Source organism: Hemicordylus capensis, chromosome 2 (assembly GCF_027244095.1).
Source record: "Hemicordylus capensis ecotype Gifberg chromosome 2, rHemCap1.1.pri, whole genome shotgun sequence".
In the NCBI taxonomy this organism is placed as follows: Eukaryota; Metazoa; Chordata; class Lepidosauria; order Squamata; family Cordylidae; genus Hemicordylus; species Hemicordylus capensis.
The window spans coordinates 352,017,327-352,040,490 of record NC_069658.1 but is presented as its reverse complement, the minus strand read 5'-3'; the positions used below and the strand labels follow the sequence as shown (position 1 = coordinate 352,040,490).

Below are 23,164 nucleotides of genomic sequence, written 5' to 3'. Positions count from 1 at the left end.
CACCCTCAGATGTGACAGACATATGTATTACTATTCAGAAAAAACTAACTGAACTTTTAGAAGTTAATCAGCACCCTCCCAATCACAAGTAAACAGGATATCATAAAAGGAAGAAAAAAAGGTAGCCAAAGAGCTTATGCCAGAAAACCCCTCTGTCTGGGCAAAGCGGCATCTTTTAAAGTGGTGGCTCTTATTTTAGCAGAGAGAGAGCAGTATCCCTATTCAATACAACATAGCATCCTTCCAGAGTGATTGTTACTGATGCCTTCCTTGTGTTTATTTTATAGAGTATAGGACAAGAATCATTTTCTCATTCCCTTTGCTATGTGAATAGTTTTGAAAACTTAATAATAGCCAACATGTTCCACAGCATTAGGAGGGGATGGAGCAAAAGCTGTGCCCTCACAGATAGTCTGCTGCAGAGCTCAGCCAAAAGGCCAAGTGTGCAGAGGAGAGGGAGTGATTTTCACTGCTCTTTCCTCTCTCTAAAAGTACTTTTTTTGCTTCTAGACATATGTCCTTTTGCTTCTAGACATGCAGTCCTCAGGGACATATTTCTGGAAGCCAAAAATGTAGTGTTGGACCAGTGACATTCACTTCCCCTTCTGCATGCACTCAGCTGCAGGACAAGCCTTTGACTGAGCGCTGCAACAGCCTCTCTGTGAAGACAGTTCTTGCTTCACCTTCCAATCACTGAAGAACATATGGACTAATAATAACATACAAACACACACAGTGTTTCCAGTAAAATCTGGACCAATATCTCCCATCACTTGAACTCTGCCAAAGTAAAAAACATGTTTCTGCCACAACTGAGTACTTAATTTGACCTTAAGTTAAGCAATTTAATTTTGATTCAATAAAACAATCTCTTTGTACATCTGAGCAAACATTCATGAAGGCCAGCGACCCTTCCAAAATTCTTTCCTTGATGGATCTGGAAGTGAATTTAAATCAGAATACACTTGAGATAATCTGAGCTCTAAAATAGCCATGTTACTTATGCCAAGATGATTAACTTTAAAAAGTAATTTTATTTAGTTACAGCCCAGGAATTTTGCCATGTTTCACCGAGTGCTTAGTATGCCTTCTAGTGGAATGAAAGTAATTTATATATAATCAGAAACCACTTTCTCACAAGCACAATCAAAAGTCAATTAATGTTCAATAATTAATATCCATTCCTTGTCAACAACAAAATATGCCCAAACCACCAACAGTCACATATCCAGAAGCCACAGACAAATTCTGAAAACTTTACACAATAGAAACAGTGATGTTGCTGGACAAGAATGGAAGTACACATTGTGGATATACAAAAAGAGTTTCCGAATATAGCCAGACAACAGGTCTTGAATCTGTATCTGTGATATTTATACCTGCTGTTTACCCACATATGCATCCTAAACTAGAAATGAGAAATAAAGAACTGGAAGGTCCATTTCAGTGTATAATTTTCCTTGCTGCCAATAGGCCTTCTAAGGTGGAAACACTTCTGCTGCAGAAGCCCATATGCCTTTTTAGCCACATTATCCTATTTCTTCCCATTTATGTATTTATTTCATTTATATCCCGCTCTTCCTCCAAGGAGCCCAGAGCGGTGTACTACATACTTGAGTTTCTCTTTCACAACAACCCTGAGAGAGAAGTGACTGGCCCAGAGTCACCCAGCTAGTTTCATGGCTGAATGGGGATTTGAACTCGGGTCTCCCCAGTCCTAGTCCGGCACTCTAGCCACTACACCACACTCACTTTCAGCAACTTTAAGTTCTTTACTGGTGTCATATTTCACCACTCAGTTACTTGGCATGGTATATTATTTGTCTAGCTTGTTATGGTCAGCTATATTACTAACCAAGTACCATATACTTTGAGAAGTTATTCTCTGGCTAAACATGTTAAGGAAGATTCTAGACATGTGCAAGCAGTAGTTGCTTTTTTCAGGGGCGGAGTTATAACTGGACTCCAGACTGGCCACATGGGCCGTTCTGGATGTTCACCATGTCCCCTGCATATGATGTCACATGTAGGGGGTGTGGCCAACACTTGGAAGGGCCTGTGCAACCCTCCAGAGTTCATTTCTCAGTTAACTTCATTGTTGGCTGGATGTTTTTTCTTTGTTCTCCCCGCTACCACCCAGTGACAACAAAGGGCATGGCTGGTGCATGCAAGCGGCCACTGGGGTGAGATACAGATAGAAGCCCACTCTTCTCTAGCTATGTGTCTGGCTTTCTTTGTAGCCAAATGCACAGACAGTCTGTACTTTCAATGCATTTTGAATTGGGTAAGCTTCCCGGGGATGCCTGATTAGTCACTGTTTGAGAGAAAGCAAAAATGTAACTCCTATGGGGTCTTTTTAGCAGCAAAGAAAGGATGACAAATCTCTACCTAAATGATCATCTGTAAGTAGAAACACCTCCCACATCACATTTGCATATTTGCTTGTGTTATAAGGCATAAAACATACCATTGTTACTTGAATGTTCAATTCTGTTCAGGATTAATACAGATAGGCCATTTCCCAAAAGAGACACACTTTTCATTTGGAAATGGGCATTCAATTGTTAGTACGCAGGGACCTTCAGTTTGATCTAGCAAGCAGGTCTTAAGACAAAGTGGTGAAAGGTTAGGGTGGAAAAGCTCGATGATTGCATTTCCTAAAGAAAATCAGCTCCAGAAACAGATAATTTTGAAAAGAGAAGTAGCATTTGGCAAGGGAAGGTGCGTAACGTTTTCCCTATATGCCACACACTGTGCTGTCCCCCTAAGCCACTGTTTTGCCAACCAAATGTGCTGGTCCAGACAATACTTTCCCCAGTCACCCCATCTCGCATGATTAAAGTGTGTGTTAATGGCACATTTACATCTTTATCGTGTCAGGTGGGCTGGATGCATAAAACATTGTCTGACCAGGCCCAAGGTTGGACACATCTATGGAACTCTGCATGGAAGCGGAAACTTGAAGGTTAGGGTTAGTTCATTAGGGTTAATAGAAGATGGAGAAGCAGCAGGCAGGGATTGGGCTAAGCACCCCACTCCCACACTACTAATTCACTCAGAATCAGCCATTGGGCTTTTGTTGTGCATATCATTTCATTCTCAACACCCTGAGTAGTAAAAATATTAACCGGGTGGGATCTTAAAACTAAATCAGATCAACTTCAACATGACCAGTTTTTATCTTCTAGAATATTATTATATATGAGCTACACTTGAAAGGAAGATAAACCTGCTTCTGAAATCCATTTGTTATCCAACTGAATATTTGTGTATATTTTCAGATTCCTATTGGTATTCCAATCCATGCTCTAGAATAGGGATGTGCATGAGCAGAGGTTCATGCACAGATGCAATGCTTAATATACTCTGGAACACTGCTGCTTGTTGGAGAAGTTCTCTTTACATATACCATTTTTAGATCTGTGTTTGTTAACGTTATACCCCTTGTAGCTCTTTCAGCTGCAGCTTTGTACCTAAAAGCATGTCACTATTTTAATAATATTCACACATTATAGGTCCTTCATACAAGTCTTTAGACAAATACATCAGCACCTCAGATCTTTTCTCCCCAAACAAAATCAAGTAATTGGCACAATAACTTTATGGCTCCAGAGCAAGATCAAATGAATAAGTGTCTTGCAAGTATTTTAATATCAATATCTATAACCATTGTTTAGAATCATTTGAGTAATTAATTTAATTCAAAGGGCATTGTCCTCTTTAAAAGTCAGATTTCTATTAAGCATGTAGTTTGTGAAGAAATCTTCAGAAACCCCAGAATTTAACACATCACTGTTTTGTAGAAGACAGACTAGCAGTTACAGCTACTACCACTACTGCTATTACAGTAAGAGGAAATATGTACAGACAATTTATCTGATTACAACTGTAAGCAACCCTAATATTGTGCTTCAGGTAAAGTTGTAGACTCAGATCTTCTTCTGCAAATTTATAGGTGACAAGTTGACCAGTGGCATGTACAGACAGACGCAAACACACCTTATCTAGGCAATATAAAAATGAGGTACAGCTGCTATAATTTCAAAGCATACACAAGTAAACTTGCAATATATTAGGGATGTTCACGAATTGACTTTTTCAATTTGATTTGAATTGACACCCACTCCCAGGGGCGTAACTACTATTAGGCAAGGGGAGGTGGCTGCCTGGGGGCCCCCACGCTTCGAGGGGCCCCCCAGAGGCAAGTCGCATGTGAAGTAAGTAAGTAAGTGTGTGTGTGTGTGTGTGTGTGTGTGTGTGTGTGTGTGTGTGTGTGTGTGTGTATCAGTGAGGGGCCCATTTTAAAATTTTGTCTCAGAGCCCACTCCAGCCTTGTTACGCCCCTGATCATTTCTGATTTGTTTTGGGCCTGAATCTGGCCAGCTAGCACAGGGGTGATTTGTTTTGTCCATAAATCTCCAAAAACAGGTAGATTTGGGTACAAATCATTTTGTACCCAAATTTATTCATACAGACAGCAGGTGCAGGCAGTGGTTCTCTTAGCAGCAGGAAGGGGGTGAAAATTTTTTTCTTTTCTTTTCATCAGTCAGGAAATTAGGAACAAAAAGCAGAGAATCCACTCCAGGCAGCAGGCAAGCAAGGCAAGGCAAAGCTCCCCCCTCCCTCTCTCTCTCTCCTCCCATGAGGCAGAAAGGTAGCTGCCTGGCTCCTTAAGTACATTTGAAAATCCCTCCTTTGAACTCCCCCCGCCCCGTCCCTTCTTTGACCCTTCCCCTAAGCCAATGTGCATTCAGTCACCCCTGGCAACAGAAGATTTGAATGGAAATGAGCCAATCTGGAACTGGGGGTGGGGGTGGGGATCGGCAGCCAATCGTTACACACCAATCTGAGTCAGATTGGTGACGTGAGTCACCAATCTGAAGCCTGAGAGGGCAGGATTTTCAAAAACTTTTCCTGACACAAAATGGAGACAGCAAGAGAGATTGCCACAAAATTGAGGTCTGAATCTACAAATTTTTCAGGTCTGAAATCTGGGCAATTTGTTTTGGACCTGAATCTGGCCAGCTAGCACAGGGGTGATTTGTTTTGTCCACAAATCATCCAAAACAGGTAGATTTGGGTACAAATTGTTTTGTACCCAAGTCAATTTGCACATCCCTACAATATATATCAAAATGTAATACACATCAGTAATATAATATAATAGTAATGAGTAAACTCTGCTAACTCGGCAAAACTTTTAAAGTTGAGGCTCTCTGAAATTTAGTAGCAAGAGAGCAACTGTCCCCATTCAATTCAGCCTAGTGTCTCTCCAGTGGCTGTTTGTTATCTCCCTTGGTTTTTCCTTTTTAGGTTGTGGACCCCTTTGGGATAGGAAGCCCATTTCTCATTTCAATTGGTATGCAAGCTAGTCTGATAGTTTTGTTGTTGAAGAAAAGCAATATATAAAACAACAACAACATTAGTCCCTCAATTGTCCTCACAACACGTTTTGTTTTTGTTTTTTTACAACACTACATTTATAGTTTTTATCTAGGTTTTGCAGTGGGGGGCATATAAATCAACATTGGAAATAACTGATAGAGAAGCAGAAATAGCACTGAAAGCAACAAAAAGGTTTACTGTACCTCCTGCGATAGACTCCCAGTGTGCCTGCTCCCGTTTGATCCCATCCATCCCCAAGCAGCCGACAGGAAAACCTCGAATAATATGAGGAAGAAACAGAAGCTTCTTGATTTCATTGTTTCAAGTCTGAGGAAAAAGAGGAAAATAGTATCATGCCTTTCAGCATAGTCAATAGCTTACCAATTAAAAAACAGTGTTGAACATAGAGAACTGAGTGCGTCACCTCAGGAATCACTTATGTCTATAGATTCCTATATCGAAGCAAATAAAATTAGCCTTGCAAAAGGTAATCCCATGTAAAATGATGTATCATGTCTTCCATTCTGGTTCACAGTTTTCAGGAGTGTAACAAGTGGGCAGGAATGATACATGTCCCTGAGGAGGGGGGCCTACTGGCTGGGTGACACGTTGCTCTTTGATCTCTCCCTCACACTTCTCATTTTAAAAAAGGGACAGGGGCCCTTCTTCACTTTTTGCCCCAAGGCCCACTCAAATCCTTGTGACACCCATGTCTCAGCCTTGTGGCACTGTATTCTAACTCTGCAGGCACACCGGAGCGCCTCACAGTTCTCGGAGGCCACTGAGCCAGACGGTCAGGCTCAGCAGCCATTCCTGCTCCACCCACTGCCACCACGGGGGGTCGCCTCACCCCCACCCCGCCGGCCACACACATGGGCGGCTCAAATATTGGGAGGAGGGCTCATGTGGTGGCAGCAGGGAGGAGGGCTCATGGGGGGGAGGCACGTGGTGGGGCAGTCCGGGTGGCCAGTTTGCCTGGGTACACCACTGTCCCTGCCCCCTCCATATAAGCACTTGCATTTTATCCATCACAGTGCACCCCATCCCATCATGCAAAGCCATTCCAGGGAGACGTGAACTAGCTAACCTATAAGACTAGACTGAATCAAAGGGAAGGTTACAATCAGGAATCTACCAGTTCAAATTATAGATTGTTCTTAGTTCTATTCTAGGAGGATTAGCCCCGAGAAAGAAGGTTAAATTGGTATGACCTTATACAGGCAGAACTTATAATGCATATATCCACCTGGATTAACTCAAATGTGTTTCTAGAGAGCTGCACTTACTTACACTAGTGGTTCAGCTGGAGTCTCATTATGTTTATTCAGAAGTAAATCAGTTAGTTCAATTAGGCGTATTCTCAAGTAAGTATGCATAAGATAAAAACCGTAATTAGCCCTCACTGGTTTTCCTCTACCCAATCCACTTAAAAAACAACATTGCCATCAGTATCACTATTCCCCCCACACCACCACTTCAATTTTGAATACCGAGGATCAGTACAAAGTATTGTTATTATAATATATAGGCTTTCGAAATTCCAGTTACATAGTCACCATTGGAAGGCAACTGGAATTACAAATGTTTTTTTAAAAAACATCAGAATCTCCACCTCACTAAACTCATCTTATCCTATTTGCTACACTTTTTAAAAGTATTTTGTATGATTTGATACCATCACAGTGAACAGGACAGTTTCATTTTGTATTATGAGAGTGCTCAGAATTATCAGTCATTTGGAATCATGACTACAAAAATGAACTCTTAAAGGATTCAGCTCCCTTTAAGAGGAAATCCAGCATTATATTGCTTGGTTCAGGCTTGATGATATTAAGGCTTTTCATAAACATCTGATATTAAGGCTTTTCATAAACATCTAAACAATAAGTAGTTATCATTCTATTAACACCATCATTAAATTTCATTTTTAAAATTTAATTTGCACAACTTATCTTTCCCAATTCAATGCTTTTATTGCAACTCCACTGGGGAATTTAAATTAATTTTACTGAAATTGGAATATATCAATACACAATTACAATCTGAAAAGAACACACATCAGTGCCAGATGGAATAAATTTGATAGTTTCCCAAAGTGACTGCTAAAATACAAAAAGGCTATAATCACAACAGCCTTCAGGTGGTAAGGGGGGAGGCAGGGTTTCACCTATCTTCCCGCCAGATTATCTGTGCTTCTATCTTCACTACACCACTGCACGCCCACACAATCTGTGGTGCACAGAGCAGTGTGGATCTCTGGAGGCTGGGATTCACTGTCCCGGCCTCCAGGAATTCCGCAGTGCACCGTGCAATGAGCATGGTAAAGGGGGATTCCTCCAGGAGCTGGGCACTCTAGGCACAAAGTCTGAGCATGCACAAGACCCTCTACCTGGGGGTTAAGGGCGCACCTGTGCCCTGGTGCCTTTTAACCCAGGTATAAGCCCAAGGACAAAACCTGGGCTTGTGGGGGAGGCAGCATCAGGATCAATCTGCACACGAGCAGCCCTACCCAGGTAGGGGTTTCCTAACCTGGACAGGGCTGTTCTTGTGCACAGCCTTGATGTGAGGCCTATGCTCATAAGGATGCATATAGCGAGGTCATTCACACAACTGAAAATTGTGTCCTACCTGCATTTGGGAGCTGTGTGTGCTCCCAAATTTTGGTTGTGTGGGTGCAAACTAGGTAGGAGGAGGGAGAAGTAATTGTGTGGAATCAAAGCTGGGTAGCTTTCCTTCCTACCTTGATTCCACGCAATCACTTCTCCCTCCTCCTATAGTTTGCACCCACACAATCGAAAACTGGAAGCACATGCAGCTCTCAAACCTGGGTAGGACACAGTTTTCAGTTGTATGAATGACCTCATCATCATTCAAATTAAGCATATTTAAATCCCATTAGTTTCAATGGGAAAAAGTAACTTTTGTTGAATTGTATCTACACAGTGATCTTCTCAATGATCCCAAGTATTTCAGGTATAATCACAGTAATATTTGTAGCAATCCTTTTAAATAGGCTACTATAATTTTCCCCATATTATAGAAGAGAGACAGTAGTTTGCACACATCCATACAGTGAGCTCATGGCCAAGTGAAACACTGCAAAAAAAATATTTTCAGCCCATGGCACATGCTCTTAGCTACCTTGATGTGTAACCTGATCCTATGCAAAGATGCTCAGAATAAAGATTAAAATTGATGAGATAATTAGGATTAAGTGTGCACAGGACTGCAGCCTTAGTGTCAAACTTGGTCAAATTGTTTTCTCCACCTCCATCTTCCAAGCATGCCTAACTTTCAAGCTTCAGAAGTGCTGTCTCTTTTGGAGGAAAGATACAAAAAGTCACATGCAAGGGAGTAATCATGTAATGCCAACAATGAATTAAGCTATTAAACAAGCTATGCCTAGAGAGTATAGAATGGCAAAACACTTCTCTTGGAGACTGGCCTATTCTACATCATGTCCAGCTCATTAAAGGTTCCCCACAATTCAGACTATTCCTTAGCATGCCTTAGATTACTCTTTTTGCCTAAAATCAGATTTCCTGTAAAGCAATTATCAAGTTGGTGATAAAGTAGGAGCAGATTTATTTTGATTTAAATTACTGGGGTTAAATGCAATCAAACCTATATGCATATTTATGAGCACATCATCTTGAGCTGAATTCAGCTTAAGAGTTCTGCTGCGTGCATGTTAATTAAAAAAAATTGGTAGAAATTTGACCCAAGAACAAATGCAATCTAGAATAATTAAGAGAAACACTGGCACCAATCCTAAATATTTGTGGCTGATGGCACATATTGCATATCTTTGTGACAGTAATGACCTAGGAACATAGGAAGCTGCCATATACTGAGTCAGACCATTGGTCTATCTTGCTCAGTATTGTCTTCACAGACTGGCAGCAGCTTCTCCAAGGTTGCAGGCAGGAATCTCTCTCAGCCCTATCTTGGAGAGGCCAGGGAGGGAACTTGGAAGCTTCTGCTCTTCCCAGAGCGCCTCCATCCCCTGAGGGGAATATCTTACAGTGCTTACACTTCTAGTCTCCCTTTCATATGCAACCAGGGCAGACCCTGCTTAGCTAAGGGGACAAGTCATGCTTGCTACCACAAGACCAGCTCTCCTCTCCTGACCTAAGACAGGACTGCACAAATGTGACCCTCCTGTATATGTTGGACTACAACTCCCATCATTCCTGACTACTAGTCACTGTGGCTGGGGATGATTTGAATTGTAGTCCAATAACAGCTGGATTGTTGTACAGCCCTGACCTAGGATGATGTTGTGAAGCAGACCTGTCGATATACCAAAGACGGAACCCATGTCCACCTCCCTCAGTGCAATTAGCCACTCATGTGACACAGCATTCAGATGAGTCTGTCCCTTTTTGAACAGTAAAAACCTTCATTTTGGGGGTGTGTGGACACATTTACCTGCTGCATTAAAATTGGCTCCATTTGGGGGAGGGGGTTGAATACAGCTTCAGAGAATTGCCTTTTAATGCCAATATGTACCCATATGATTTGGGGTTCCAAGCAATACTGTAAAGTAGTAATGTGAGGTAGACAACAGTATCATGCTTCGAGATGCTATATGGGTGTATATGCTAGCATCTGTATGCTAAAGCAGTTAATGCTATAGACAGACTCTCAGTCTTCATATGGACGTTGTTGTCAACTTCCTTATTTCTAAAGGGAAAAATCACTTTCCTATATCCCTATTGTAACAGGTTACACTGAGGTTTGGTATTACTGCTTGGCTATGCTAGGCCTCTAGGCCCTTAAGCACTCAGTAGAAAGATCAAATTATCTTATTTGCAATGTTTCCTAGATTGACATGATTCTTTTGGCCATACACATGAGAGACATGCATATAAAGATCAGCCTTATATTTGGTGTCTTTGATCTTTAATCCAGGGTCCTACAAGTAGATGTTATCTTATGCAAGTGAACTTGCCTTCCCTCCCCACTGCAGATTTTAACCCCTCAAAGTCATTCATTTTAGTCAGGGGACCTTACAGGAGGGAAGTGCAGGAGTTACAAAGGGAAGGGGGGGAAATTGGTGGAAGTCATACAGAGACATCTTTAAAAAACAGCACCATAAAGCAGGGAAGTCCACAAATTGCAAGTAGATTAGAACATAGGTGCAGAGTACTGCAAGAAATAGGAATCACTATTCCAGCTGTAGCTTCAACATTTAGAAGAGAACACATATGATTCCCAAAGAACAGGAATCTTCCCTGACCATTGTAAGTACAGGACTAATCATGCACTATAGATTCAGCTGTTTGAGTAACAATAAGTATGATCAACTTCCATAACAAGTTATTGCTATGTTATTGTTATCAGCATGTGTATAGGTGTGTGGTTTAGACAATAATTTTGCTGGCCATTGGTTTAATAAAATGCTGCTAATCCCAAAATAATTAACAGCATAATTCTATACCAACTCTTTCAGCAAACCTTCATGAAGTTAAATTACAGTTCCAATTAATTATCTATACCATCTCTGATTAATTTCTCAGGTTTTAATAAAAGAGGTGACTAAATTGTACCAAGTGTAATGTGTTACTTTTTTTTGGTCATGCATTTTGTCTGAGACACAACATTTATAAAATATTTAAGCAGCAAAAAGCATAGCTCAGGACTTTAATTTTGTCCCTAATGTCTCTACCTTGCTATATAACCAAATATATGTAAAGCTAAGGTTTGTACACATGTACACACACACACACACACACACACACACACACACACTCATCCAGTGCCTATATCACTATGATATGATACTTTACTTGCTATAACTTGGATTATATTAATTGTTGAGAAGTAACTGGGGAAGATGCACGGGTGGTGAGGAGGGAAGAAAAGTGAAACAATAGTTTCGTTAACTTAATTTATAAATGTACAAACTTTGAAATGACACAGATCTTCTTGAGAAATATTCAAGAAGCCTAGTAGGTACAGACTAAGATCTAACTCTTATGAGCACTCTCCATTTCAGGACTGCATTGAGCAAGTGGCGAGCTGGTAATCCAAATAACTTATAAGAAGCAGCAGTTCATCTGATTGCATGCTGTGGTTCAAATAAATATACATTAAGAGAGTTTGTGCAGCCATACTTTAAGCCCATGAGAAGCATTTTAGATTGCCCATATAACCAGATACATTGTGCACTCTAGGATGAAAGGTAAGGATACAGTCATGGATGGAGCAGTAAGTTAAACAGCTCCTTAGCTCAATTAGCTTAGGAGGGATAAATACATTTTAGAAGGTTTTTGCACTTTAACAGCTCAATGAGATCATGTTTGATATGTGATTGTATGGTTGTGCAATACAGAATATCAACTTTAGCTCCAGCATTCTTACAGCAGCCAGAAGCAGAAGTCATTTTCAAGGGTAAATGTATCGCACACATTTACTAACTCTGGCTCAAATTAAGGGTATCACGTCATTTATTCTGGTTATGTCCTCCTAAATAAGCATACTGACAGGAGGTTAATTCACTTCAGTGCAACTTGTGTTGATTCATTGTTTTTGAAAGAGACCAATTTCACTTTAAATGTTCAGTTTCACATCTCCAAATGTTCCATAGTTCCACAATTGTGGGCAAATAATGTTTCCATGGTGTGTCTTATAATCTGGTAGCAATTAGGAAAAGAAAATGAGTGAACCATCCATACATTTACTTTCATTTTAAGGATTGTAGAGTGACACTTGTATGAATATTGTTCAGTGTAAAGTAGAGTGTACATGATGAAGACTCAACTTTTAAGAACTGAAATGAGGAATATATTTCCGATTTAAGGAGTTAAATTGGTCTCAATGCCAGCACATTAGCATTATGTCATTTGACCTTGTCATTCTGCATTATCAGTCTGATCTGGATGAGGGTATGAGTAGCAAATGCTTCTTTGAACTGTTGTCCACTGTAGACAGTGATTCATGCAAAAACATACATGGCATACACATGGTTGATATAGCTACAGCTTCTTTCTTCCTTCCCCTCACACTTTCCAGAAATGTTGTATATAACAATTTGCCTACTTGAAAATATGAACATGAGTAGATTGCAAGAACAGAGCTGTGGAGAAGAATGTGTGGATTAACTAAGAATTGAAGCAAGCAAGCTGGAGCCAAATGAAACATGTGGCCATATTTTATTAGAACTTTTCCTCTAGCATTGGGGGTGGGAGACATGATATCCTTTGGGATCAATGGAATACTTGAAATTTCATGATTTGAAAATGCTAGGACATTATTTTGTATTATTGATACAATTAGCAGCAGCACTGGGTGCTAATTAACTGTGGAAGCAGTTAGAAGTAGTAGATAACTAAAATACCATACGTTTTCTAGCACCGTAGATCATAAAACTACTCTACAGCATCATATACATATTTTACTATGGTGTTTAGAAAAGTGTTTCATTATCTTTTGGAATAGAAAAGTAAACACTGTTCCCTTTGAAAGATCAGCCATGAATATAGATGTGATAATGAAAAGGCAACTCATGGAGAAACATTTCTATTTCCTGGTGAGGGATCCCAAGGCACAAAAAAACACCACACAGCAGCCCAGTACAAATCAGAAGGCAGTTCTAGGCTTGCAAATCAGTGCTGCCTTCAGAAATACGCTTAAAAATTAACACAACATAAGCACACTTTGAATCAACTGCCATTTCACATGAGTGACAGCACTATTAAGTAGAAATGCACACAAGTATAATGACTGTTTAAATACACAGTCAGGCATAACCCGTAATCATTGTTAAGTATGTCCTTTCAAGTTAACATACAAGATACACTGGAAAAGATATGGTACTCCTCTCAAGTGAAATATTACTGGTTTCCCTCTACCAAGTAGTCTAGAAAGATATATGACAAAGAAAATTAGGATCTAGCAACTGAAGATCAAGCATGATTTAGGATTTCAGTGCCATGCAGAAGATACTAGGGATGGAAGAAAAGCCAAGCTAAAACATCTACCTACCCTGCTGAACTTGGGATACTAATACTGTTTACAAAATAAAACACAATTCTTCACAAATTTAAATCCGGTGTAGCAGCAGAGGCGACACCTAGGGGCAAAACAAAGATAAAAGGCAGCGCTACAACAATAAGACAGAATTTCAGGACTAGAGCTTGTGGACAGCTCCTCTATTCTATGTAAACCCCAGTGAAGGTTCCCAGCATCCATGCAAAATAAAATAATTGCCTAAGAAGGCAGAGGCAAACAAATAACCAAATCAATCATTAGAAAAATGTGAGGATTCTAAAATGTTATACTTTATTCTGTGCCCGCCATTGTATATAAGTCACTAGAGGAAAAGAAACTTCCCTCTGTAACTCTTCAAGTTACCTTTGTAAGTACACACACACACACACACAAATGCTGAATACTATAAAACATGACTTCTTAAATTAGAGCATAAGAGTACAGCCTGTGGTTTGGAGTCTTTTTTAATGTGAAGTTCGCGAACGCTTGCTTCCAATTGTGTCCATTAAACCTAGCCCAGTGGAACTTCCCTGCTATCTACTGTATTTATATGATATGAAGTAAAGATTCTTATGAACAGATGCAAGAATATCCTAAAATCTTTGATAGATGGAAACTTTCCATGGAAATAATTCTAAAACACATGTTCAGCCATGTTAAAAGTACTGTTAGAGTTGGACTGCTTGTGGCATGTTGTCTTTGCTAAGAAATGGCTAAAGTTGAGGCTTTGTACTTAACTTACAGTTAAGCCATTTTAGACTAATCTTTCAAATATGGTTTGTTCAGTAGGATTTAAATATCCCTTTTATTTGCCCTCTTTAGTAAACTCTAATGGTCCTCTGCAATCAGTTCTTATTCTACTGCAAAAAGGAACTTCAGTCCACCTCTCCAAGTGCCTGAAGCTTTATTTTTGTTGAAACAATATCATTAAGTTAGTAGTTCATTATAAATATAATTGCATGTCTACTTGGAAGAAACAATGCTAAGAAATCCCAAGAACAGACAGCTCTACTTGTTCCAAAGTTTGAAGTCCCCCCCCCCCAATAAAAATTAGAAGATGTGGGTCAAAACAATTGTTTTACCCTTGATCATACTGTATCAAATCATGATTAGCTGACTGGAACTGCAATCTTATGCACATTTGACCTTAGGAAGCTGCCTTCCTAAGGTCTAGACTATTGGTCCATCTAGCTGCCTTCCTAAGGTCTAGACTATTGGTCCATCTAGCTGCCTTCCTAAGGTCTAGACTATTGGTCCATCTAGCTCAGTATTGTCCACCCAGACTGGCAGCAGCTTCTTCAAGGTTGCAGGCAGCAGACTCTCCTAACTTGGCAGCAAATGCCACTGAACTCAGTGGGACTACCCTTCATCAATATGGATAGGATTGTGTTGCACAGTTACTTCTTCCAGATAAATATACTGAATACCCCACCCTTAGCTTCTACATGGCATTGTGCATTATTTTAACTTTAGAGCTATAAAGCAGTCCAGTCAGTAGGGGAGGGGGACAGATATGGATCTCTTTCCTAGGTTTCTTTTTAGTCTGGACCAGTGAGTTCACTGCAATCACTCTTGGCCCCTGTATGTGTTATATAAGGTTACTATAGTTGTGTTGCCCATGTATGCAAAACAAACCCAGGGACTTCTGTAGCAGTTGTTTGTAATGGACCATTCAATTCTGCATCTCTCAGAGACACCACACAGGACGGGAAAGATGCACACGGCTGCATCGCAGGATTCTTCCCAGTACCCTGTCAAGAAGTACTGTAGCTAAACTAAAGGATCACAGAAGAGACACAGAGAAAGAGGCAACTGCCCGAGTTCTCTCCAGAGGACCGAGCGAGACAGGAATGGGGGCCCAGATGCTCCGACACCGAGGACAGCTTATTTCGCCCAAGCTCTCTCGATGCGTCCCCTTTCCGGGCCAACAGAGATCCGCAATCGCTGCAACTGAGGCGACGTGGTCAAACTTGTGATAATAACCGGGATCAGGATGGAAGAAGAAACGGCCGGAGAAGCGGCTTTGGCAAAGACGAAGCGCTCCAGCGGCCCTTCATCACACTCTCTGCCGGGCTAAATTCCCCAGAGCTACCCAGCGTCAGAAGGAAGACACGCTTCCTCCAGCAAAAGGAGGAAAACGAGACAAATCCTCCGTTAAGGGATCGGGTTTTCAGCGAACCAGCAACGCTCTCCCGAGCAGCCTTGCCCCTTCTCCTCCCTGACTCTGCTGCACCTCCAAGCCCATCGACACGGCATTCGGGAGCAGAGATGGCTCAATCCGGAGCCAGGTTCACTACCTGCTAACTTGACGATATCAACTCTCCCTCCCGCTCCCTTCTCCGTAGAGACTCTGCAGAGAAACCAGCAAGAAACTCGGGGCTCTGGCGGAGGGCGGGTAACCATCACTTGGGTCATTCATTCATTCATTCACCTTGCTGGGAGGGAGCTGGTGAAGAGGGGAGGGAAAGCTTGCCCGCCTAGCTCGCCCACCCCTCTCCACCTGGCTGGAGATCAAAGGCTTACCTGTGGTCTTCCAGCGGCAGACGGAGCCCAGTTTAAAGCACGTAGCGACTGGACGAGGAGGCGTCAGAGTTTGGGTGCTTTCTTGAAAAAAGAAAAGAAAAATCGCCTTGAAGAAAGGAAGAGGAAATCTGCAGGAGCGTGTGGACGGGTGAAGGGAGGAGATCATGAGAGGCTGGAAGAGGAAAGCCAGGAAGGACGGATGGAGAAGCGGGGAAAGGAAGGTAGGAGACGGAAAACACACGAAGAAGACTCTGCTGGGGAGGCGCTTCGGTCGCAATCCAGGAGCGAAGAGGTGTCAGTGCTGCTTTGCTGAATGCCTGCCCTATTTCTGCTGTCTGGACCGGCGCTGCGTGACGTCACCGCCGTATTTGCATATTCTACCCAATAGCTGACACCTGTGCGGGCACCGGAGAGGCGCAGGCGGCAGTCCCGGACGCGGCGGCGGTCAAGAGGAGCCGGCAGGAGCTGGCGGGCTGCGCCGGGGCTGGCAACCAGCGCGGCCAATGCAGCTGGGCGCTGCGCGATCAGGACCCCAGGGGCTCGCCCTGCCGCTGGGTCAGGGCAGGGGGGCTAAGTTGCCACCTCTGGGACGTGCTGGGGGGCGGGGGCAAGCACAGTCTGGAAAGGCCAGAATGGCTCTTTCCTGTTCCTGCCATCAGCAGGAGCCTCCCCAGACATGCAGGGCTACAGATCCCCTCTAAGCAGTCGAAGAGTTCCCCAATTTTACTGAACTCCACCCGCCAACCCCCATTAAGTGAGGAGTTGCTCCTCCTCAAGCTTTCCCTCTGTGGTCAGCACCCCTGTAGACATATAGACGCGCCTCTTCTCTTTGCTTCAGGCTGCAGTCAGGGCCACCTGGCAGCTGTGGAGGCCACAGGGCTTTTGCAAGGGCCCCAGCATTGCTGTCAAGGAGTCAAGAACACTAGAGGGACCCTAGAGATTGGCTCCCCTCCTCCGGGCTATGCTGCCACCTGCGGCCAGACACAGCAGCTGATATATCTATATCTATATCTATATCTATATCTATATCTATATCTATATCTATATCTATATCTATATCTATATCTATATCTATCTATCTATCTATCTATCTATATATATATATATATATATACACACACACACACACCACCCTTCATTCTAAGACCAAGGGCAGTTATTGACAAGATAAACCAGCTTCTGAGCATGTATAGAGTTCCTGCCTACCTGCCTCATTAACATCCTAACTAAGCACCTGTAATTCAGAAGTAAATCATAGTGTGTTCAATGGAATCTATATCCTAGTAAGGGTGTACTGGACTTCAAGAAAAGAACAATTGGTTTCTCCAGTGAGTCTCCGGTGCCCGCACAAGGGTCAGCGCAAGGGCAGAATATACAATTTGTCACAAAATGGGACTGCGGATTGTCTTTCTATTTAAGTGGGAAGAGATGTGGAGATGGGTAATTGGCTCTCTCCGGCTCTGCTCATGCTAGCCCAAATCAAGTCTTCCTTCTTGCTGTTTCAGATTCCTGTACTGAGCAGAGGACCGAAGACATCTCAGGCTCCTTACAACCTTTACATTCTCTGATTCTCTTTAAATTTCAAATACCATTAACAAGCACATGTTGCCTGAGAATTGTATTTCATCAATTGTTTCCAAGTCAGACCCTCCACTGAAATAGATGCTTTGTGCTAACAGCCTCAGCCTGTGCTTTTGCAGGGGGCAGATAATCCCTCCCTTCCATGTCATTTAGTGTTAAAGGCAGGAAGGGGTAGAGTGGAAGGAGAAGCACTGAAGCTTCCTGTGTTGAGACCATTGACTTCAGAGGTTTCTGTAGCAGGCAGCTCACCTATTCCTCCTCATTATCCAACTGAGAACCCTGTTGAGGACAGAGAAGGTCACGGACTGGTGCAACGTAAACAAGTTGATTGAGTATTCTGATTCACACAAAAGGGGATCATCTTTCCTTTATAGGCTACATTTTGTAGGACCTCGCTGCCATATGCATAGCATCCTTAATGATATATAAATCGCTGCTTTTGTCTGAAAAACAAGCAACAACTAGAAAAGGATTTGTTCTTTGTTCATGTGGGTGCCATTTATAAATGACTCAACGTGTATGCGGTTGTAGATCGGGGTGTGCACAGGACTGCCAGCGGCAGTTCAAACTGCTGGTCTGTGAACCAGTATGTTAGAACTGGTGGGGCGATTTGGTTTGTCCACACAAACTGGGTCGAACGGGGTCAACCCAGTTCAACCCAGTTTGGGATGCTTGTAAAGGGGAATCTGGCAAGGTTTCCCTTTCTCAAGTACTGGGGGATCCCTAGGAACCCGAACTAGTTGTTGAAAAGGGTGGGGGAGCAGGTGGGTGGTCACCTTAGGTGCCAAGTCTCCATGGCGGCAGCTCCCTAGGCCCCACTGGTGCTTCCTCCCATCAGTGCGGACTGGCAGGGGCTTGGTTCAGGTCTCTGCACATGCGTGAAGGCCCAATCTGGTCCCACACTGATGAGAGGAAGTGCTGCCAGGGCCTAGGGGAGCTGCCATTGGCCCACTGCCATTGTGCTGTGGAGTCTAAAGTGACTTACCTCCTTCCTGCCCACCCACCCCCTTTCAACACAATTCAGGTTGCTCAGGAACCCCCAATACTTGTAAAGGGGAATCCTTACTGGATTCCCCTTTGCAAGCATCCAAACCGGTCAAACTGGGCCAAACCAGTTCAACCAGAACTGAACCTGGTTCCGTTTGAATTTGGACTGGACCCCTTTGTCAGGGGCAGTCTGGTTTGAGCTCAAATTGGTTGAACCAGGCTTGTTAAAATTGAAACAGGCTCTATTTGAACCAGTTCTGCACACCCCTAGTTCTGCAGAAAAAAATTCTTCACAAGTATGGACTATTACATACAAATCAGCCCATTAGGGTCTGACAAGTGGTGTCCAGCATCTTTGCCTGCATGTACTGCCATCTCCATATGTGGGAGCTCCAGAAATCCAAACCAACCCATGTTGCTCCAGCCTGGAAGGGAGTTCAGAGAAACATTTGTTTGTTTAAGTGTTGCAGCCCAGTCCTGGGGGCTTGATTGGACTAATTCCAAAATAAATGTGCCTCAGGGTGCAGCATAAGACTGCTATTTCTGCTTCAGGATTGGATGGCTGCTTTTCTCTCACCGATTGTTGCATTTCACAATCTGAATGAATTCAGTAACATACAAAAATCTGTTAAAATCTGTAACAAAACTTATCTTTTGCCCTCTCTTGGGAAATTCTTGGGCGTGAACCAGACTACTAGGCAATTAATTATTATTTCCACACATACAGGAGCGTATGTGACCTGTCTTTATGCTCATTTTTCTGTTAAGCATTTTTATGAATATAGCATGATCTAATGTTCTTTCTTTAATTAGTGTATCTGCAGTTTTGACCATTACTATTCAATGACCATCCCTTGGCCTTTGGATTCCACAAGGTCTAGTCTTGTCTCCTCTGTGTTCAGCATCTGCACGCAACGTCTTGGGGGATTTGAGTTGCAGTGTCACCGAAATGTGGGTGACACCCAGATCTATCTCACTTTATCATCAGATCCCAGAGGCATATGCTGAACAGATGTACTGATAGGCTGGATGTGGGGAAACAAATTGAGACTTCATCCAGATAAAACAAAGTATTGGAGGTCAGTAGGAGAGCCAGTCAGATAGTAAGGATTCAACTATTTCTTGGAGATGGACTGAACTCCCTCTAAAGGAACAGGTGTAGAGTACAGGAGGCTTTCTCCTGAATTTGGCATTATTTCTCGAAGGTCAGGTGGCAGCCATGTCTTTATTTTCTGCACCAGCTACAACACTTCCTTGAACAAGCAGATCTGGCTGCTGTTACCCATACCTTTGTCATATCCTGTTTGGATTTGTTTTCACTCTGTGTGGGGCTGCTCTTGAAATGTTTTAGGGAACTAATCTTCAATCAAGTGCAAAATGTAGCCACCAGTTAGATTCTGGGACAACCTGAGTGATCATATCACCTCATACTGAGAGAACTGTCCAGGTTGCTTGTTTGTTTGGGGTTCAATTCAAAATACTGCTTTGACCTTTACAGTTCTAACTACTTGGGTCCTAGACATCTACTACCTGATCCCAGGTGAATCTGCCTGCCTTACAAAATCTTATGGGAGTTGCACTGTTCTGCATGTCACATTGTCATACATGTTCATGGAGAAATTTCAGGAATTCTGGGTTAATTTAATGAGCAAAGGCCCTCACCAGAGGCCCTGGATGTATCAGGATCAAGCTTTTATTGATCACGGCATGCTGGGTGACTTTCTTCCAAGAGCACACATCCAGGCTTTTGGCAGGAGTCTTTTATTCTGTTTACAGAAAGGGTATAGGACTGAGTACAGAGCCTATCAGATGCCAAAGTTTCATGGTATTCACCAATCATACTAGTACAAGCAGAATAAAGCTTAGCAATTGATAGACAAGGTAAACCAATTACAAGGCAGAAACTGGCAATAATGCACCAATCAGCTTTTAGCTGTGCTTATGCCTAGTCAGGCAGGGCAACCTGTGGTCAACAGGTGTCTATCTCTACTCAGGTGAGGCACAATATTGTTTCCAAGAAAAGGGGCCCTTGTAACTAGGGATGTGCAAACTGATTCGGGTACAAATCAATTTGTACCCAAATCTAGCTGATTTGGGTGATCTGGAGACAAAACCAATCACCCCTGTGGTCCATTGGCTAGATTCAGGTACAAATTGAATCACACCTGATTTAATTGGAATCGATTTGAGGTTCGGATCCCTCCTATTAATTTCCCCAGATTCCCAGCTTGCATTTTTAAAAAAAGCTAAGTTCTAGCACCTGTAGAATTGGAGTTATGGAGCAAAATGTGTGGTCACTATTTTTCAAGTGTTTGGATTCTTTGGTGTATAATAACTTTCCCTCAATGAATCCCTATGAAGATTCATTACACACCTTCATTTCTTCTATTCATTTTGACTGTCTTTTTGACAGTGCCAACTGTCATGTGCCAACTACACCCCACTCCCACCCGCAAGGCAGTGAATGGGGTACTATTCAGTTTATGTTCCAGGATTTTTTTTAAAAAAATGTTTAGGCTCTTTGGTGTCTAATAACCTTTCCTCATATTGAATTCCTAAGAGGATTAATTACACATCAAAGAATCTAAACACCTCAAAAATCCCTAAAATATAAACTGAGTACCCAATGGCTTGTGGGTTGCAGGGTAGTTGGAACATGGGATGCCACTAATTCCCCACCCCCAGCTGCAAAGCAGTGGGGTCAAAATGAACAGAAGAAATGAAGGTGTGTAATGAAGACACCAAAGAATCTAAGCACTTCAAAAATACCTAAAAAATATACTGAGTACCCCAGTGTTCATGTGTGTGTTTGGGGGGTTGGGTGTAGTTGACACATGACAGTTGAGAGTTGGCACTGTCCAATGATAGTCAAAATGAACAGAAGAAACAAAGGCGTATAAGGAATCCTCATAGGGATTCATTATGAGGAAAAGGTATTAGACACCAAATAATCTAAACATTTCAATATTCCTAAAAATTAAAATGAGTACCCCCACTGCCTTGCAGGTGTGTGTGTGTGTGGGGGGGGTGTAGTTGGCACATGGCAGATGACAGTTGGCACTGTCCAGTGACAGTCAAAATGAGGAGAAGAAATGAAGGTGTGCAATGAATCCTCCTAGGGATTCATTAGGAGGAAAAGTTATTATACACCAAAGAATTCAAACACTTGAAAAATAATAACTGCACATTTTGCTCCACAACTCCCCTTCTACAAGGGCTAGAGCTTAGCTGTGGGTTTTTTGTTTGTTTGTTTTAATGAAATCTGGGGATCTGTTTTAGGGTTAGAATATGGCAACTTCAAATCCCCATTGTTTCCTATGACGGAAATGTTCGAAATCAGTAAAAACTAAAAAAAATCATTAAATATCAACCAAATGTCCCACTGCCTTGGTATTTGGGTGGTAGGTGGCACCCAAGGGGACCTACCCACCACCCAAATTTGGTGCCCCTAGGACCTTGTTAAGTGGTCCAAATCCAAATCAAAGCAAAGCAAATACAAATAGAATCTGGGGTGATTTGTAGGGGGTAGATTTTGATACAAAACAAATCAGGGGTAATTTGTTTTGGGCACAAATCGAATCCAAAAAAATCAGTGTGTGCACATCCCTACTTGTAACAGCAGGGTGCAGAAATGTGTGACCTTTAAAACTTACGTAGGTTACACAACTAGGTGAAAGGGGATAGTAGGGTTTCCTTCATCAATGTGGTCTTCTTAGTTGTTGTCCCCAGATTATGGAACTCCCTTCTTGTGGAGATGCACTCTCTCACCTCCTTCACAATCTTTCATAAATTGGTGAAGGATGCTCTCTTTACCTAAACTTTTGGGCCACAAGAATACTTTGATGGTCTTTTAAAAATTATTACCCTGTTCCTGCATGTCTGTTTTTAGCCTGTATTTTATTGTTCTTTTTTCTGTTTTTAGCCATTACTAGTTTTAATTCTTGGAAGCCACCTTGGGGTTTGATGAAAGATCGCCTTAAAATAAAATAAAATTAAAGATCCTGAAATCAGAAATCCAAAGAAGAAATGACAGTGAATCACATTAGTGATATAGAAAACAATGAACCAATATGTATTCATACCATATAGATTTCTCAAATTTCATTGAATCTTTAGTTCCACTGAAATAATACTTGGGCTGCCAAACTTCACCCAAAGGAGTTCTGCTGCACTCTATCACACCCCTCCAGGATGATATGAAGAGGGAGGTGGGCTTGTTTTTCTAAAGCCTTTCTCTCCTTTCATGACCTCTATTATGATTATGTTGTAGTTCTGCCAAGATCTACTGCAGCAGCTGCAATGTAAAGAGTGCCATATTTCTGCTGTAAATCACCAGATTAAATCATTGCTCTACTCTCCAAGTTGGTTTATTGAAAACGATCCAATTCTCCATCACCTTAAAATTTGTTAAGCCATTTACCACCATATACAACTTTCACAAAAAGATCTTGTGGACCATCTAGTCCAACCCTCTACTCAATTCAGGAAATCTAGCACTAGAGCATCACCAACAGATGGCTGTCCAGCCTCTGCTTGAAGACCTCCAATGAAGGAGAGCCTATCCCCTCTATGGAATTGATTCCATACTCAAACTGCTCTTATCATTAAGAAGTTCCTCCTAATGTTTAGCTAAATTCTACCCTCATGTAACTTAAGCCCATTAGATGAAGTTTTGCTCTCTGAGACATCAGAA

The 23,164-nt window shown here is 42.1% G+C and overlaps 2 protein-coding genes across 4 annotated transcripts in view; one reads left to right on the top strand and one right to left on the bottom strand.

Moving 5' to 3' along the window:
• The window catches only part of FSTL4 (follistatin like 4), a 705,580-nt gene extending 689,545 nt beyond the window's left edge, over positions 1–16,035 (bottom strand). For all 3 annotated transcript variants that reach the window (XM_053297769.1, XM_053297770.1, XM_053297774.1), the window contains exons 1-2: positions 15,904–16,035; positions 5,589–5,712 (exon numbers count right to left, since the gene is read on the bottom strand). In XM_053297769.1, the coding sequence (XP_053153744.1) occupies positions 5,589–5,702 (114 nt within the window). In that variant the 5' untranslated portion in view covers positions 5,703–5,712; positions 15,904–16,035. The remainder of the gene's footprint in view (positions 1–5,588; positions 5,713–15,903) is intronic.
• LOC128344004 (uncharacterized) lies at positions 12,227–18,328 on the top strand. The gene is made up of 3 exons (XM_053293441.1): positions 12,227–12,275; positions 15,555–16,124; positions 17,409–18,328. The coding sequence occupies exons 1-3, from the start codon at positions 12,227–12,229 to the stop codon at positions 17,558–17,560; spliced, it is 771 nt and encodes a 256-aa protein (XP_053149416.1). The 3' UTR covers positions 17,561–18,328.
• The last annotated feature ends 4,836 nt before the right edge of the window (positions 18,329–23,164 follow it).

Bases quoted from the DNA above. Each gene is read 5' to 3' on its own strand.
- LOC128344004 (XM_053293441.1), top strand. From the start codon at position 12,227: ATGTCATTTGACCTTGTCATTCTGCATTATCAGTCTGATCTGGATGAG. The intron at 12,276-15,554 runs GTATGAGTAGCA...TCGGGTTTTCAG, and splicing joins TCAGTCTGATCTGGATGAGG to CGAACCAGCAACGCTCTCCC. The intron at 16,125-17,408 runs GTAGGAGACGGA...TTGCTGTTTCAG, and splicing joins GGAGAAGCGGGGAAAGGAAG to ATTCCTGTACTGAGCAGAGG.